Source organism: Calliopsis andreniformis, chromosome 4, assembly GCF_051401765.1.
Source record: "Calliopsis andreniformis isolate RMS-2024a chromosome 4, iyCalAndr_principal, whole genome shotgun sequence".
NCBI lineage: Eukaryota > Metazoa > Arthropoda > Insecta > Hymenoptera > Andrenidae > Calliopsis > Calliopsis andreniformis.
Window position 1 is genome coordinate 14,065,425 of NC_135065.1, and position 17,045 is coordinate 14,082,469.

The window sequence follows — 17,045 nt, forward strand, 5'->3', positions numbered from 1 at the left end:
TTTCTTTACATTATTTTCCCTTTTAGAAATACAGATAACTAAGAAAAATTCGAAAAAAGAATATATCGACGATTCAAACGATAGTCTCGAATCGAAAAAAAAAACGCGCGTTCTTTGATAGCTTACTTATTGTCCGTTTCTACGGCAGAGTGCGCCTCCGTACAACTTTCAACGAGTGTTTAGATTTATCGCACCTGTATAAATGTATCTCTGTCGAAAAATGTAGACGCGTAGTGTTCAATTGCTAATAATTCCTTAGTGCTTTTTCCAATATACAATAACTACATAATATGTTAATCTCGTTAAACTCGGTGTTCGATTATCGCGATTGAGTCCTATCCATAACCTACAATGAAAAATACCATCAATTTGGTATTGCTTCTTTGTTATTGTTTCTACAGAAGCGTTGTAGGCACGCAATGCTATTCGAAACATTGTCAAATCGTGGTAAGTTTCATTTCTTTTTAATCTTATCTTTTATATCGCTTCTATTCAAATTAATGAACATTATATACTGACAATGAGTCACTTGTTACATTCGATTCGCAAAATACGTATGTATGGAAGCAGTCATCGATATCGCTAGACACTGATAATGAATAGCAAAAATTTGTTTATTTTTTCAGAAAAATTTCGATCCTACGTCTGGCTTTCAGTGCCAACTCACAAAGCTTCAGACGGATGAAGGTACAAAATTTTGGTATAGAACTAAGAAAACTTATAGGTGTAAAGTGCAAGCTTCCAAACAGGTAACAGTTTCTTTGTTTCCATAGATTGTGCTAATCTTATATTTGAGGGTATGAGCCGAGAACCACCTAAAAATCATATCACCAAATTTCTATTACAAGCTTATTTGTTCGAGTTATCAGATGACACAGTGACTGCATTTAATTTTAGTCTTACAAATGCCAATTTTCACAGTAAGAATTTGGAATAACTTCATTCTTGTATACATAATGACAGACAAATGAGAAATCAAATTTTTTTTTGTGGGAAAATAGGTTTAATTATACGCTATAGCAAATTATTCAAGAAGAATTGTTCAACTTGTAGACAAGTACAACTTTATGCGAATGAAACGCATCCTCTTCCTAAGGATTTATTTATTTCTTGTCCATTCTCTGATGAATTGTACGAATCTATGGCTTATCAGTTAGATTATCTTGTAACAGGGGATGCATACAACTATACCAAACAATATGTGTTCAATGTACCTAAACATGAATTTATTGGTAAGTGTTTAGGTCAGGGCTTATAAACTGGGAATCGATTGTTCAATGATTGCTTCCATTTAGTCTGTGAAAATTTGTTTTTTAATAGGCAAAGACATAGATGTGAGAAAGTACACACCGTTTGTGTACATAGACACATCCTACGAGCCTCTTTTCTTCTTGTATATTCAATTTTTGCCAGAATCTTATAACGTGACGGAATACAGAATATGGTTGATAAATAAAGATATAGGGTCTGTCGTGGATTCAAAGGTTTTCTCGACCGCAAGTAAAGAGGAGAACTGGTATAATCTTACGGGATATACTGGTAGCTTTTTTTTCAAAGTTTCCGCCGTACATCCAATTTGTGGACTGTATGGGTGTGCAAACAGCAGTACACCACTTCTTATTCTTAGTAAGCAATTAAACTTTACGTACATATTATACACGCGACACCTCCTCCGAGTTGTATTGCATGTTGCGTTTTGTGCCTTACAGATGGAACATCTCATCATCGTCTTCTCATTATGATCGTTAGTACTGTGTGGATACCACCAGTATTATTATACGTCCTTTATCACTTGTATAAATTATATAAGAAGGGTAACTAATTGTAATAGTATTATATATTTTGGAGGACACGTTCTTTTCGTAAATAATATGAATTCTTATCGTGTATATATCTCTTTGTAGAAGCGCTACAAAGGAGAGAAAAGCCTAATTGTTTGTTGGCATATTCACCGACCCGTCTAACGCATATCAACGCGATGGTCGAGTTAGCCAAATACTTGAGAAATTCTAACGTTACAGTCATAGATACGATAGACATAACGGACAATACAGGGAAAGTTAGTAAAAATGAAGATCACTTATCGGTTGATAACGATTCTTTCTGTTTAATCTGATGGATTTTGCATCAATGTAGGATCCTGAATATTGGTGTAACGCTGCTTTTCGAAGAGCAGACGTTGTTCTTATTGTAACTTCTCCACCGCCTAAGAAACCTGTGGTGTCGATTATCTATCAAGGCAACGACGATTTTCTCTTTAAATTGATTAGAGAAAATCGATTCGAGAAAGAAAAGAGATATTATGTAGTGCAGTTGCCTTACTGCAAGCCAGATGATTTACCGGAGGAACTAAGGCACTTTAAGAAATTCTCTTTACCAAAAGAGCTACCTAAGCTAGTAAAAGCTATTCATAAGATAGAACAAATTGGATGCATTTCTGTGTGTGACAAAGACTTTTTAGACAGTGTGAAATTAGCGAAATTAGAGATACTCGAAGAAGATGGGAATATGGTAAAAGAAACACGAGAAACCGGTTAGTTATTTGCATACGTTCGACGTATTTTAGCAAGTTTACATCTAATCGTACGCGCTCATGTTCCAGAAAACCTATTAACGTCGGAAAATTTACAAGCGGTAAATAACCGAAATTCTATGCCAAAAGGTAGCGTCACACCTCAGTCTTTTACAACAAATATCGATGAATTAAATTTACTGGGGGAACCTGGAGAAGGTGGTGAAACGTTTACATATAAAAACGTAAGAAATAACGATACTGACGCGTTTTGTATCGATCAATTGAACTTGTGATTTTATATTTTTAAGTACCTTGCTTCGTTGATGTCCGATAACAAATATATCTTAAGATATTTTATACCTGTATTAACTTAATTTAATAAACGTCATGTCTTGTCATTGTATAACTCGTTCTTGTTCTTGGATTTAGCCATTTCCATCTATTTTTCCCTTCAATTTATTGTACATTCATCGTATATGCATATAGTTTAAGTGTGGTGTGTGGCCACTTGTGTGCGTATATTGGTGTATAGGAATAATTATGCATGTTTGTAGTGTATAATATGCGTAAATAGGGGTGGATAGCATATAGCATGCGTTTGTAAGATAAGGGAGGATATTGGTACGTACACGATATAGAATGTAAATTGAATTAAATAGCAAGTGCCAAATCTGCTCGATAAACGATAAGCGTTAATTTACTAACAGAATGGAATGCTTTACTTTGTACATAAATGCAAAAGAGTATACAGTAACCATTAGTTAGCTACTTACATGCTTCGACTTGTAATTTCACTTTCTCTTTATCTCACACACGCGCGCACACGCATACACTCTCTCCCTCTAGTTTGAATAAACACGCGAAACCTGACTAGACGTATGCGTTGTAAAGTATTATTTGTTCGTATAAAGATCTTATAACTTAAAATTAATTATCCTGCCTGTCCTCGGTAGTAAAAGTACAAAGTACCTACTCTGCTTCTATCGGAATAAAAGATATGTAAATCTAAATCGTCGAGATGTTTTCATGGCTTGATTCATAATACATACCTACGTACGTGTAAGTTCACTCGTTATTCCGATATTCAATTGTTTCTCGTTTTTGCATTGATCTGATGCAGTACCACATCGTTTATTCTTAGGGATTTCATTTCAGTCACTGTACGAATTCCTTAGTTACCTCCCTCATCGTCTTTGTCATTGCTGTCGGTTAGATTAGGAAAAATAAGGAGATCTTCAGTTTCCGGTGAACACTTTTTACCATCCATGTCAATGTATGATTGAGGTCGTTCGCTCGTCGGTGTAGCCAAATCGTTTTCGCTGTTGCTGGTAATGCTTGTGCTTCTGTACTTGATTGGGCTCTCGTAATGATTAGCTTGCAAATTGGATGCTTGATCGTTTACATAGAATTTGGTTGAATCCTCGGGGAATGATGCTATAGGTTCTTGCCAAAGGGTATGGAGCTTGTTGACCTTATCGCACTTGGTCACTGTATCGGAAGACGGTTTCTCAAGGTAATTGACAACATCGGTCTTCAAAGTGTTTGTCTCCGTACCTTCGGTGCCATCGTTGCCGGAACCTGTTTCGTTTGAAATTCAGCAACGAAATAGTCTGGTTCGTTAAAAGGTTAAAAAAAATCTACGTACTGCTTGGACTGTCCAAAGCGTGTAGAGATGCAAAATAGGCTTGATTATGGACGGTTCTCGGATTCAAATCCAAATATTCGACGCTATCCTCTAACATTTTCTCCAAGTGGCTGGTGAGTCCTTTGAAAGACGGCCTCATACCGGCTTCTTGATGCCAGCACGACACCATCAACTTATACCTAACGTTACCGTTCGTTTCATCAGGAGCAAGCAAGTACAGGATGTATGAAATGTAAAGAACAGCACTCACAATTGCTGCGAGCAGTTCGCTGGTCTCTCCATACGGTAACCGGCTTTGAGTAAGTTGTATAGATTGTGCACGTCAACACCGGGATAAGGAGAGGCACCCAAAGTGACCAGCTCCCATAACAGAACTCCAAAGCTCCACACGTCCGACTTGCTGGTATAGACGTGATCAGCTAGAGATTCAGGTGCCATCCATTTCACAGGTACTACGAACCAACGTAAAATAGAAAACGTTTAGGTGTTTACTCGTAGTTTTACCAACACGTTGTTTCTTAGTTATGGGACAGTAAAGGCAACAGAAACGAAAAGAGAAACGCACCTCGTCCTTTGCTGCGTTTCAAATACGCATCGTCCTCGTAGACATCGCGCGTCAATCCGAAATCAGAAATCTTGCAAACTTTTCCTGTCGCGAGCAGCACATTCCTAGCAGCGAGATCTCTGTGAACTAACTGTTACGCGAGACACTTTCGTTAGCTTCGATTTCGAACGGCCAACATTCTCCTTTCTCTCTCTCTCTCTCCCTCTTTTAATTCTCATGATCGCGACGTTACCTTAATGTCTGCAAGATAGGTCATTCCTTTGCTTATTTGCCATGCGAACGAAAGAATGTCGCGGGATGTGACGGTGTAAACGGGTGACTGCTCCGTGGCACGCGTCTCGTCTGCGGCGACAGTGGAAAAGGAGCAACCACCACCAAGTCGATTTTCCGCTTCCAAATGCCGACTCCGTCTCAAGTAATTCCTGTAAAGTTTCCGTAATATGTACCTATGTCGGATGGCGCGACGTCTCGCGTCGCGGTGTCTCGTTCCTTGTATTTGGGTATGTCGGGGTATTTCTTTCTCGCGTTCCGCGAAAGCACGAAATGGACCAAGAATTTAATTAGTGCGAGGTTACGTAGATCCTTCGCGGACCGGTTATTGTCCTCGGCACCGATGGAATTCCCGCAATGCGAAATTCCATAGTGCCCGAGGGGCTGCATAACTCTTCTCCTTCATGGTAGGCAGTTACATTAAAAGGTAAAAAGGCTGACTTACCGCAAAGAACCGAACTCGGCAAATTCGATGATGAGATAAATCGGAGCCCCGGCAGTAGTGCAAGCCCCTAAGAGTCTAATCACGTTCGGATGCTGAGCTTCCTTCAATAATTGATATTCCGAGAGTAAGTCTGCTAGTTCCGAAGCGCACGCGTTCTCTTTTAAGGTCTTGACAGCGACAGTCAGTGGGCCGGGTATTCCTGCGATGTCGATCGCTTTGGCTCGTAAAACGCGACCAAATTCTCCTTCGCCCAACACCTGCTCAATGGTCAGTCGGGATCGCGGGAATTCCCACTTTGGATCCGGCTAATCAAACATAGGGTAACGATTGTTCTTGCGTTGCGACACGCTGATTAGACGCTGATAGAAACAAGGTTCGCATACCGGATGCGTCTTGGGAAGGAGAAGGTGACGATTCGCTGCTGTAAAAGTATCTAGCCCGATTAGCAACCCATCTCCTCGGTCAATGTAATCGGAAGGCAGTATACCACCCACTCCATTCGTGTTGCCGTTTGCTCTTCGTTTACTGTCTCTACGTCCTCCTTTCGCCGCTATCCTGAAACGTATATATTTGATGTCAGTATTTCGAGTAACTATACTGCCCGAAATTCCTGCGAGTCAGATTATTTTATTTCATCGAACGGAAATCGATAGCGCACAGTTGATAAGAATCACCGAGAACGAGAAACATCCACAAGAAGCACGAACCCTCTTACTGCTCCCCTCTATCGACAGTTTGTTCGCTCGTCGATCAAACGATCAACCAGACAGAGCTCGTACAAAGGGTTCGTTTCAGAATTATCTGGAATTTAACTGGCTCGGGCTTTTCAGCTGTCGCGACAACTCCGTCGTGTTTTGCTAGCACAAACGTTACGCTAACGCTAACTTAAGCCGTAAACCGTAAACCGTAAATCGGTGTTTGATACTCGATCGATGAACGTCGCTTACCTGTACCTCGATGTGATCAACGAACCAGCAATCGCGATGCCGATCAACAAGAACAAACTGACACCGATCACACATATCATACATATTAGTCCACATCGGCCACTGGATGCTGCGAGAAAGGATAGAAAATTCGTTTAAACGAGACAACGAGAAGCCCGAGCATGAGAACGCATGAGAAAGTGACAGACCTTTATGAGCGATGAGAACTTCGTTTTCACGATCTTCTAATTTTTCCACTCGGTTGGATCTCTCAGGATCGTCGTTCCGCGCGCGATAACGATCGACGTTACAAGTGCACCGCAACAGTTCGTCGCAAGCGCAAGTTCCTAGGCCGCTCTTGATACCGCGACCACCACTGTTCGTGTGACCAAAAAGCACATCCGCTGAAACACGCCAAACGTATTTTCTTTGCCTTTAACTTTCTCCTGTGAATTCTTTCGAACGATTAGAAGCGATTAGAAGCGATTCGAAGCGATTCGAAGCGATTAGAAGCGATTAGAAGCGATTGTCGCTTACATTCGAGCGTACAATCCTGAGGACAAATCCGTGAGTCAAGCTTCTCGAGTTCGTCGCACTGATTGTCTGGACAGTGAGACAAGTCCGGGGAACAAGTTGAATAGTGGTCCGACATCACGGAGATTTGATTCGAACGCTTGTTCCATCTCCACACGCATCGGCCATTGAAGTTGCCTTTACTAAAATTTCCAACCCTGCGTTAAGGGATGAACGGGAAGAAATAGGGGAGTTGCGGGAAATTCCAAACCTAAAGGATCCACTGGCGACACCGCAACGGGATTCGCAATCCTTCGGCGTTTCCGCGTTAGCACAGGAACGCAGTCGTCCTATTTCGGTGCGATTGCACGTATCCACCATCTTCGAGTTTGCTGGTACACTCGTCAATTTGATTCTTATGCTTCTCGAAGAAACAGCGCGATCCTTCCCGCTCCATCTGATCTGCAGGCTAGAAAATGAATCGTAAAGGTAATCGCGAGAGGACAGATGCGAGGCCATCTTACTCACGTTAAATTTGTTTGTTCCGTTTTGAGTAGAGTCTCGTTAGCCACGTAGACAATACCTCCTCTTTGCGTGACGTTGAACGCGCTAGATCCATGGATGGTAAAAGTTATGGAGGAATGCGGCTCGCTCAATGGTTTCGCGACTCGCGAGTAACGGGAAGCAAGACGAGTCACATTCACACTCGACGGATACGAAAACTGCTGTCTGCTCGACACCGACGATACAGTCGTCGTTGTCGTTCGATGCTCCGGTCCGTAGAACGTCAGGGTGATGTTCAACTAACGAAACGAAAGTTTCAAACATTCATTGCATGTAGGTGCATTGCGGAATCCATTGCACCTGAGCAGTTTCCTAACTTCCTCCTCGAAACAGAGAAGCACGTTAAATCTACTGGCTCAACTTGTTCTGTATTTTCGGTCCTCTCATCGGATCGTGGGCGTTTCAGGTAGAACGAGCACGTTTCGAACGGAAGTCCGTTGCGGAGATAAGAAGCTTCCACCCACGCGACCATCGCAGAGCAATTTCCACGCAAAACGCTTCCTATTAATTCCTTCCTCGAACTGGATTCGTACAATAGGGATCGAAACCGCACCCACTCAACGTTCTCGTACATTTTGCACCCTAATTGTCTAATAACGAGCTGCGATTATACCGATGGGTATACACGAGCAAATGGTAACAGTCACGTTTAATCGTATCCTGGATTTAACGTATTAGAACTCGATCGACGTGTCCGTCAAGAGGAAGAGGCCTAGGTTGGGTATCAACCCGTAAGTAGCAACGTGTCAAAATACGTTTCTATCGTATTTGCAAGCTGGTCGGGAAATCATTTTATCCAGAAAAAGATGAAATTCAAGAGGCATCCAAGTGTTCTTACCGTGTCCTCGCCGTATCTTGGAATAAGAGACTCGTCTTTCACTTGAAGCATCACGCGATAAGGAGACTTTGGTAGCAGAGTGGTTTTCGCGTAAATTCCTGTAACAATGGCACGCGAAGATTTGGAACGTTAGCGAGACGAGAAGAGAAGAGAAAAAGAAGGAGGAAAAAGGATAACTCACTAGAAAATATCGCGGTATATGGTACTCCTCCCGGCCGTTCGATCGGCAAAGTATTGTACGTGACGTTTAAAGCGTCGTGTGTATCTCCAAAGATGCGAACAGTGTAGCGGTTGCTGCTCTCCGCATCTGCATCCTTCAATATCAACTTGTTGTCATCCACCAGTTTATCGCCCTGTTGTGAGAGTAAGATTTAGGAGAGTAAACTGTAAGCGAGCTGATGGGCGAGGTGCAAGTAGAAGAGATGCAAGTAGGGGGGAGATAGTTGGGGAACGGTTGCTCAGAGACAGTCGGCCGAGGGAGGAAGAAAGGAAAAAGAGATATCCGAGCTTAATCAAGATCAGCCCCTAAAGCTCTCTTTCTTTCTCCTTCTACTTCGAGATTCTTCCGTCGCTTCCGCGTCTTTTTCACGTCCGCCATCCAAAACAATGCCGAAAACGATCTAAAGGACACAATGCGCCACTGATTAAGTCCGATTCTTTATCCATCATTTTGTCTGTTCGTTGCGACGGGAACAATCGTGATTACTGGCGAACTGTAACGCTGGCGTTACGAGTAACGACCGGCTTGCTAGAAAGGTAGGAAGTGCGTGCACGATGCGACAGCTTTAAGGAGACAGATGAACGCGCGTGGCTTATCCATCGGTCACCCAATCGCTAAGCCAGCTCGCTTTTCTCCACTTACCGCACTGAAATCCCGAAGATTTATCGCTATTGAATTGTTCTCCTGTGCCATCGGAGGGTTGTCATCCTGATCCAATATGTCTACGTGTAAAACTTTCGTTGGAGCGTATTGTATACCGGTAACTTTTTCCCAAACGACGCACTGAACTTCGACGCTGACCCGTGGACCTGGACCACCCGGAGGACCCAACGCGTCTCTGTCCAACGAAGCGTTTGCGACTAACGACTTGTGCTCCACGTCAAAATACTCGGTACCTAAAAATTATCGATCGTTCCCATATCTGTCTGCACTTCTTCGAACGTTTCGCCGCGACATATCCACGAATCGTGACGCCCACGTTTCGAGATTATCAATTAATCGCGGAGTTCGGAGATCTGGAGAGCGAGCAGCAACTGCTCCTCGACTATACTCAACTTGTCGAGACTACTAATTCACCTTTGATCCCTGAACGGCGAATATCTCGGAATGTACCTATTATACGTAGAAAAGGGAAAAGAGACCTGCTACGGAAAATTGAATTTCAAGCGAGAAAATCGAGCGGGTGTCACGCGAATAGGTATTTAAAGGTAAATTGAAATTGAAATTGAACTTGCCATTTAGCAGCTTGTAACTGGTGACGTGGAAGTTAGGACAAATATCGGTGTAAGCGCTAGGTCCGAACGTACCGATCATCGTGACCGGTTGGTTCTCGTAAATTCTATACCTCGATGCGTTCCAAAAGCACATGTCCTGAAACCAAGGAATAGCTTCTGCGTTTTGCGAATCTCGAACGAGCGAGAAATGTCGAATTACCTGGACGTAGTCGGTGCAATTCATTTCCTTTCCGTCTATAGGAATTGGTTGAATCTTTATTTCCAAGATAGCCTCGTCGCTGGCATGTTCAGTAGCCGACACCACTATCGTAGCGTAGCCGGATTCGTCTTCGCAATCGATAGAATCCGATGAGAATTCGGCCGAGCATACGAATCAACGAAAGCTTACCTTCTACCGGACGGCCGCGCAACAGCAGACTTTTCTCTTCGGAGTCTATCGAAACGGTCTCCCCGTGAGGTACAGTAACGCGATAGTTTGCATGCTTCGGTTCTATCGAGTCGTTGCGAAGGGTTCTCAGCTCGAGTAGCTTCACGTTCCAGGACCATTTTCCAAAGTTTCGCGTCAAATAAGGCAACCGTAAGATCAAGTCCGACTGCGGAAAATATAGTCCTGAAACAAAAATATGCTATTCACGTGTTTCCGTTACGTGAATTCGGTGATCGCGCGCAGTACACGTTTCAATTTCAAGGCAGAACTTTTTCTTAAACGGAAATGAGAACATCATTCCGGGTATCGTTGGTACCTTCCCTGAGAAGATAAGAAGAAATAGTTAGTAAGTAGGATCACGTTTTTCATTTCGGCGAGTCATGTTCTCTAGTTACTGCTGCTGTCGGAAATAGTGCATACGTATACACTTATACGTATACGGTGCAACGATGTCATAAAGAAGAGAAACTTTTCCGATCGAGATACACAGACACGCGTACACTCTGGACTTCGCTTAACGAATAAAAATAACGCTCCTTTTCTGAGAGATCTCGCCTGGTGTATTAAATTCAACGATACGGTCAGATTCGTGGAAACAACCTGTGTCAAGGTGAGAGTTAATCGATACACACATAGCAAGTATTTAAGGTTTTGTTCAGAGATTGTGCGCGGACGCAAACTCGCTTTGTTCGCGGAATTCATTTGCATGCGATACGGTTTGGTTGCAACATGTTGAGCATCCTTTCAGACCCTTCACACGCGGGGAGAAACTGACAGTTTATCGATTTATAAGTATCATCGGTTATGCATTTTTTAAGTATGCAGTGATTATGCAATTTTGAAAATATCCTCAGCACAAAGTACGTAAGACATAGCTATGCCTTGATTCTTGTGTAGAACCATTCTCGTTTCGATCGTTTATATGACATTTCGTTTCACCCCTGTGCCGTATCGTCACTTCTTCGAAATATTTAAGCAAGTACCTAAGGCTCGCTTTAAAGGACAGGGTCTTTACTTTCATATTCCTTAGTTCAATTTTCCCAAAGGCCTCTGTACACTCGATTGCAGGGCAAGAAAGAGACTCTCATGTTCAGACGGTCACGCGAAACTCTGGTTAAATCCAAAGTATCTGCTCGACACAATTGCGTACATGTACGCCGCTTGAGGCATATTAACAAGATCCCGTTAATAGTTTATCTTCTATCCGCATGTTCTACGCTGCGTCTAGTAAAAGTCTAGTAAAAGTGGTAAAACAACGCAACGGCGCGGCGCGGCGCGGCGCGGCGCCGGCGGCCGACTAATTTATCGCTATCGTATAGCTTAGTTCCCTATAGGGTTAGAGCGAAGGTCGAACAGTTGGGCTAACGACACGCGAACTGGCTAAGCCTCTCATCACTGTCTTCTGTAATCCCATTTTATTGAGTTCCCTGTTAATGTCAAGAAATTTCGACGAACCTGGGAAGATATGCTCATACATTTCGAGAGACAAAAAGTGAACGCGAACGTATTAGCTCTAGTGTACCTACTGTCGCTATGATTTTGCTTTTCTTCTTTGGCTTTTTGTCTACGAAAGTCGGCAAAAATAAACGAGAAAGAGAGAAGTTAGTTCAGATCGTTATAGGTGGAAACCCTATTCGCACATCGAGTTACAATTCCCGAAAACAGAAACCGTAAATACGATACGCGCAGCCATACAACTCGTCACAGCCCTCTTGCCGCCGCGCCACGCCGCGCCGCACCGCGTCGATCTCGGAGGACCTTCCTTGTCAAAGTTCGAGTTCGAGTCGATGTGGTACGAAAGTCACCCTAACGTTGTTCTTCTCGGTGGATCAAGGTGCGCACAGTGTAAATACATTCGATAGCACCGAATCAATTTTTCCTTCTCTTGCGTTTCGATTCCTTGGCTAACGCCTTCGGCAACTACGTATGGCTCGTTTCATTTTTAGGGAAGAGAATTGCGCGCGACGAGGAGGTAAATATCGTCACACGTGTATAAATATTCCGGCATGGCGCGACAGATCGGCTCGAAAGAAATTATGCCTCTGATCTAGTGTAACACTTGCGAGTCGAATTGTTCGCGCGCATGGACACCTGTGCGCATGTGGCTAGACGATAAATAGTAGGTAGCAGCGCGCGTTTACGCTTTTCCACGCGTTTGCCCTCCGTCCCTTAAATTATCTCTTCGTTTCCGCCCTTTTCCTCGATTCGAAGCAACGCATCTCACGCTGCAACCAATTCGGAAATAGCTTACCTATATTTAGGTTACTTCGATATTCCGACGAAAGATCCGACCAACTGTTAAACACCGTAACAACCGACTTACGACCTTCTTCAAATCTCTGCTGACTTTTACAGATTTCTTTCTTGCTAACGTTAACGCCCCCAATCGAATATTTCATCGGTTACTTTACTTTCCGAAAAACTTTTCCCTCCTATTCCTTCTATCTTCTTCCAACTAAATACATAACGTTGTATCGAACGCTCCTTTAATTCAACCTTTTCTGCTCCATTCTTGGCTTTTCGATGAGTTTACCTCGAGACTGTAATACAAACACATCGAGGTAGTTTTACTGGCAATAAGGTGGCGAGCGCTTAATCAAAGTTACGGTAAACACGGCCTACTTTTTAAGAAGCGACTACCCTTATCGATTTCTTCCATCCGAGACGGATAAAATTAACGATCGAATCTCGCGAAACGAGCAAAGTAAACTCCGAAAATGAATTTTTAAACCATTCTATACGAGTCAGATACAACTGACAACTGAATGTTGCGTTGATACTTAACGCATACTTTATACTTTAAACAGATGGGACGAGACTCCAAGTCCATTCAACGTGTATTTAATTAACACCGGTATTAAGAAGTTCGATATTAGCATAGACGCGATGCACACTTCTCATCCACTGCTGTTCTGACTGTCCACAGTTTCTTCACTTCCAATTCCGTTATTCAGACTTTTAAATTAGCCACGGTTCGTTATTTATTCCATTTGAAAGAAAAATACTTGATGAAAGAAACGAAAGAAGCTGGCTTTGTTAAACGTTAGCAATGAATTAAAAGCCTGGGATTAAAAGTACGTAGAGTAATAAAAGTTGCAACATTTAAAAACTCGAAAATCAATTGTTCATTTAATAAAGATATTCACGTTTAGAAGGTCATTTAGTAAAGCGGTTACTGGTAATTTTATTATTTGGGTTATGGGGTGTGGCAAAGTACCAAGAGCCCCGTGGGATCATGTCGGTGTCGATTCACCTACACATGTATATACACGTTCGTCTAATGCTTTCCTAGCAAACGTTAGATTAAATTACATTGTTAGTGAATTATACACGAGAAAACGCGAGACATCGCGTAAACTGTGCCTTGTTGATCGGATTTTTGGTAAACCGAACAAGTATCGGCTCTGTTGTATTCCGTGTAAGTACAAAAGAAGAGATTAAAGTAGCGCAACAATAGCGAAGAAGAATGCTTCGAGGAAAAAATGCATCATCGTAAGGATTAAATTGAAACACTATCATTTTCGCAAACACCGAATCGAACCGGCTTACGAACGGAAGTACAGAAGCGTACAGAAGCGTACAGAAGCGTACGAGCTGCGTACTTAAATGAATGGTAAACATCAGGTACAGGTACGACGGTCGATACACCATTTGCCTTCGGTTTTTCCACGCAAAATGCATCGTTTACAACCTCTACGAGTACCCTTCGTATTATTTTTCAAATCAAGAACAACCTACACGATTCGAAATTTCAGTTATTTCGTGTTTGTGTTTTTCAATTTTTTCGGCAATTTTCTTCAAATTTGTATTCTTACCTAAATTATTTTTCGAGCAACTTTATACGATCGCTGTACGTCTGAAGAGACATGCATAGTGTCTTTCACTGACCACCTCTGATTACAGATCGGTAACTGCTGCAAGGGCAAGGGTTGTTGCTTTCAAGATTTCTTTTGATTAACGATTTCTGCGTTGCGTGCGACGTTGCACGTGAGTATTTTACCTAACTCTCTCCCCCACCCCTTGCTTTCACCCTACGTCATTACTACCCCATCGTTTTCTCCCTCAGAAAAAGACTATCAAGACGTTGCACCCAATTCAACGATTTCAAATGTTTATGCGTTATGGGACAGATTGTTTTCACTGTTCCGAATTTGCACGTGAATGGAAAAGCAGCAATCTTGCAATTGACCGATAAACTTGTTGCTTACGTTTACGTTTCCCACCTCGAAAAATCGACGCGACGCGACACAGTCCGATCGAATCTGCTTCTTCCTACAATGGAAACTATTGTGTCCTGTAACGTAGATTATCGATCCTAAAGCTTCGGCACCTTAGAGTAAATATATAGAATCTAACTGTATCGCATCTTTGATTCTCGAACCGGGGACGGTCCTCCGAGATGGATCAACAGCTGGAATAGTGAGAGATCGTAGTTCGACCGAATGTTTGTTCGACGTAGAACAGCTGCCCCTCTATCGATTGATCGATAAAGTCTTAATGTCGGTGGAAAACACACTTTGCATGTCTATTACGTGATCCGCAACGTTTGCGTGTGTTCCTCCTATTAAATTACCACTTTGCATGTTTTTACATTTTGACGAGATATCAGCGCGCGCACGTGGGATCTTGTAATTAATCGAGTGTGTATAGACGTGTAAGATGCAATGGCACGTTAATGAATTCACGATGAACGAGAGCATGTGCTCTTACAATTAATTCATTTCGAAATGAACGTAATTTTCCTAACTATGAGATGAGGCTTTTCGTCTTCTGAACGTTCCGGAAAAGGGCTGTTTCGCGCGAAAGAGGATATGTAGGTAGACACGTGTAAAGGTGCAAACTCGAGCATAGGGCAGTATCGATTTTTCCTTTGCATTGGAATCACGTGAGAGCGAGGCTGCACGCGACATCGCGATATCGTGTTCCCTGATTACGGTCAAGTGCGAAAGTCATCGGTTCAACCTTCGCGTGGCACCGACCGTTTCAAAACTTCGCCGAGAAACTGCATCGATAAATCATCGGAGAGCATTTTTCGCTAAAATTCATTTCCTACCTACGCAATCGATCTTCCTGCACGTGCACCTCCTACTTTCTCTTCGTTTCTAGATTTTTACCTGCGCATATGACGTCAACAGGAGTAATAGCCCGCGTGAGGTGCCCGAAAATTTCATCTGAATCGATGAAGCCGACCGTGTTAATGTCGAAACAATAAGTCACATTTTTTTACTATCGGACAGGCATCGCTTGAAAATCAAACGAAAGAGATAGAGACACATAATGGGCCCGTGATCGTGGAAGAATCGAGATAGGAAAGCGGTCGAAGCAGGATCACTGTTTGTGTTTTGACTCGCGAAAAGCTTTGCAATCGGTCTCGTGGTAGTCGATGCTAAATCGGGTTCACTGTATGCGCGAATTTTAGCATACAATGCTACGCTGCGTTAATTTTCCATGGATTGGTAGCGTGATTTTGCGCAACCGAGTATCGGTCACGCGTTATTGCTCGTTATTTCGGCAAGGTAAAAATACTAGAAAATACGAGAAGAAAAATGTCGACTTACCGAAAACAGGTGTTCGTAAAGGTAGCAGTAAAAGTAGCAAAAGAAACGTCATTGTAGAGGATGGCCGATTGATCAGCCGACTTTTCTTTTCGACCGAAACGAGTTTCACTGCGACCACATGCTTGATCAAACATCCAATTTTCTTTTCTTCTCTTTGCACACGTTGCAGGGCAACAATTCGCGCCCAGCGACTTTCATTGACTTATTCTAACAACGCAACGCGAGAAACAAGCCATTATCTGTCGTGCAGAAAAATACACATCTTGATCGACTGCTATCCGAAAGAGTGACTCGTAGAAAAGGGATGTGAAAAGATGTACAGAAAGTGATAATCTCGTGACGACAAATTTTTCTACTCTCGCTACATACTTGTAAGCTATACAAATTCATATATTGTTTGTTTGCGAATAACTACGCGGAGTCACGAAGCGCGGTAATTGCGAAGCTTTCGCTGTTTCGACTTTTAACTCGATGAGAAGTCGGTCTTTCATCGTGTCGCGATCAGTTATCGTTAGAATTTCGAGAGGAACGAATTGCGAATAGTGATGAAAAAAAATGATTCAAAGACAGGATGCACGCATCGACGCTACGGCGTTTGAACCACTACTGAAGAGGTCGGGTCGCCCGCCGTTATCAGGCAATTTTTAGCGCGTGCGCGCGTGCACGCGTGCGCACCCCCAAACAATCGGAGCAAACCGAGGGATTCTCCCTACGATCGCTCAGGGAATAGGTGCGACCCCTCCACGTATCCTTTGCTACATATATTTACGCTCCTTCTAATTATTCTCCTGTCCTGTCACGACTCCCTAACGCGTTTCAACTTTTATCCTCTAAGATTTCTCTAATAGACAGTGGCTTTCAACTTAATCTCTTTGGGCTCTGTAACTTGTAAATACAAGTAAGTGTAAATTTTCGAACAAATCGAGTAGAAACCTGGAAACTATCCAAAGGAACCAACCCAACCAATATTAATAGATTTTATTTTCTCAATTATCGTAATTATTTCAATGATTCATAGTGGTTAAAGACGTTTTCCGAAGGTATCGTTCTCGCGACTATCCTGGTTAGTCTGAAAATAGCCGTCGAACATTTTCGTTAGTAGTTTTCGTGTATTATACATACCATTAATAATTAGTTTAACAAGCAATACTGCTTTATTTTAACTTTGCTCGGTAGGTTTGAGTTCTCGTTTTGGCAAAGGTTTTCTTTTCGTCGAAGAAAATAGATTTTCCCCCTCGAAAGGATAGCAACGGGATACACACGAAACAAGGGGTGCATTTCAATTGATCCTGTTGGAGTTCATTGACCAACATTATCGTATACA

General features: G+C 42.6%; 2 protein-coding genes across 4 annotated transcripts; one reads left to right on the forward strand and one right to left on the reverse strand.

Annotated features, from left to right (window-relative positions):
• The first annotated feature begins 57 nt into the window (after positions 1–57).
• Positions 58–2,913, forward strand: LOC143178374 (uncharacterized). 2 transcript variants are annotated; one of them, XM_076376985.1, is made up of 9 exons: positions 58–447; positions 627–687; positions 774–920; positions 1,002–1,232; positions 1,321–1,626; positions 1,710–1,814; positions 1,905–2,059; positions 2,137–2,533; positions 2,603–2,913. In XM_076376985.1, the coding sequence occupies exons 1-9, from the start codon at positions 352–354 to the stop codon at positions 2,806–2,808; spliced, it is 1,704 nt and encodes a 567-aa protein (XP_076233100.1). In that variant the 5' UTR covers positions 58–351; the 3' UTR covers positions 2,809–2,913. The 2 variants fall into 2 exon arrangements, with proteins under 2 accessions (XP_076233100.1, XP_076233101.1); XM_076376986.1 differs by lacking the exon at positions 774–920 and having other exon boundaries at positions 407–447; positions 627–749; positions 1,054–1,232.
• A 271-nt stretch (positions 2,914–3,184) lies between these two features.
• Ret (protein kinase receptor Ret oncogene) lies at positions 3,185–16,218 on the reverse strand. Of its 2 annotated transcripts, XM_076376981.1 has the most exons (20): positions 16,091–16,218; positions 15,722–15,960; positions 10,125–10,346; positions 9,936–10,063; positions 9,737–9,872; positions 9,144–9,397; positions 8,463–8,634; positions 8,282–8,379; positions 7,408–7,682; positions 7,151–7,348; positions 6,904–7,082; positions 6,576–6,770; positions 6,388–6,496; positions 5,824–5,995; positions 5,441–5,745; positions 4,958–5,147; positions 4,726–4,855; positions 4,411–4,612; positions 4,161–4,339; positions 3,185–4,093 (listed from the first exon to the last, which is right to left on the reverse strand). In XM_076376981.1, the coding sequence occupies exons 2-20, from the start codon at positions 15,771–15,773 to the stop codon at positions 3,687–3,689; spliced, it is 3,603 nt and encodes a 1,200-aa protein (XP_076233096.1). In that variant the 5' UTR covers positions 15,774–15,960; positions 16,091–16,218; the 3' UTR covers positions 3,185–3,686. The 2 variants fall into 2 exon arrangements, with proteins under 2 accessions (XP_076233096.1, XP_076233098.1); XM_076376983.1 differs by lacking the exon at positions 16,091–16,218 and having other exon boundaries at positions 3,185–4,069; positions 15,722–15,899.
• Between the last annotated feature and the right edge of the window lie 827 nt (positions 16,219–17,045).

Excerpts from the sequence above, each read along its gene's own strand:
- LOC143178374 (XM_076376985.1), top strand. The coding sequence starts at position 352 with ATGAAAAATACCATCAATTTGGTATTGCTTCTTTGTTATTGTTTCTAC. Across the intron at positions 921-1,001 it reads TACAAATGCCAATTTTCACA|GTTTAATTATACGCTATAGC; the intron begins GTAAGAATTTGG and ends GTGGGAAAATAG. Across the intron at positions 2,060-2,136 it reads TAACGGACAATACAGGGAAA|GATCCTGAATATTGGTGTAA; the intron begins GTTAGTAAAAAT and ends GCATCAATGTAG.
- Ret (XM_076376981.1), bottom strand. The coding sequence starts at position 15,773 with ATGACGTTTCTTTTGCTACTTTTACTGCTACCTTTACGAACACCTGTT. Across the intron at positions 9,873-9,935 it reads ATTGCACCGACTACGTCCAG|GACATGTGCTTTTGGAACGC; the intron begins GTAATTCGACAT and ends CCTTGGTTTCAG. Across the intron at positions 8,635-9,143 it reads ATCTTCGGGATTTCAGTGCG|GGCGATAAACTGGTGGATGA; the intron begins GTAAGTGGAGAA and ends CTCTCACAACAG.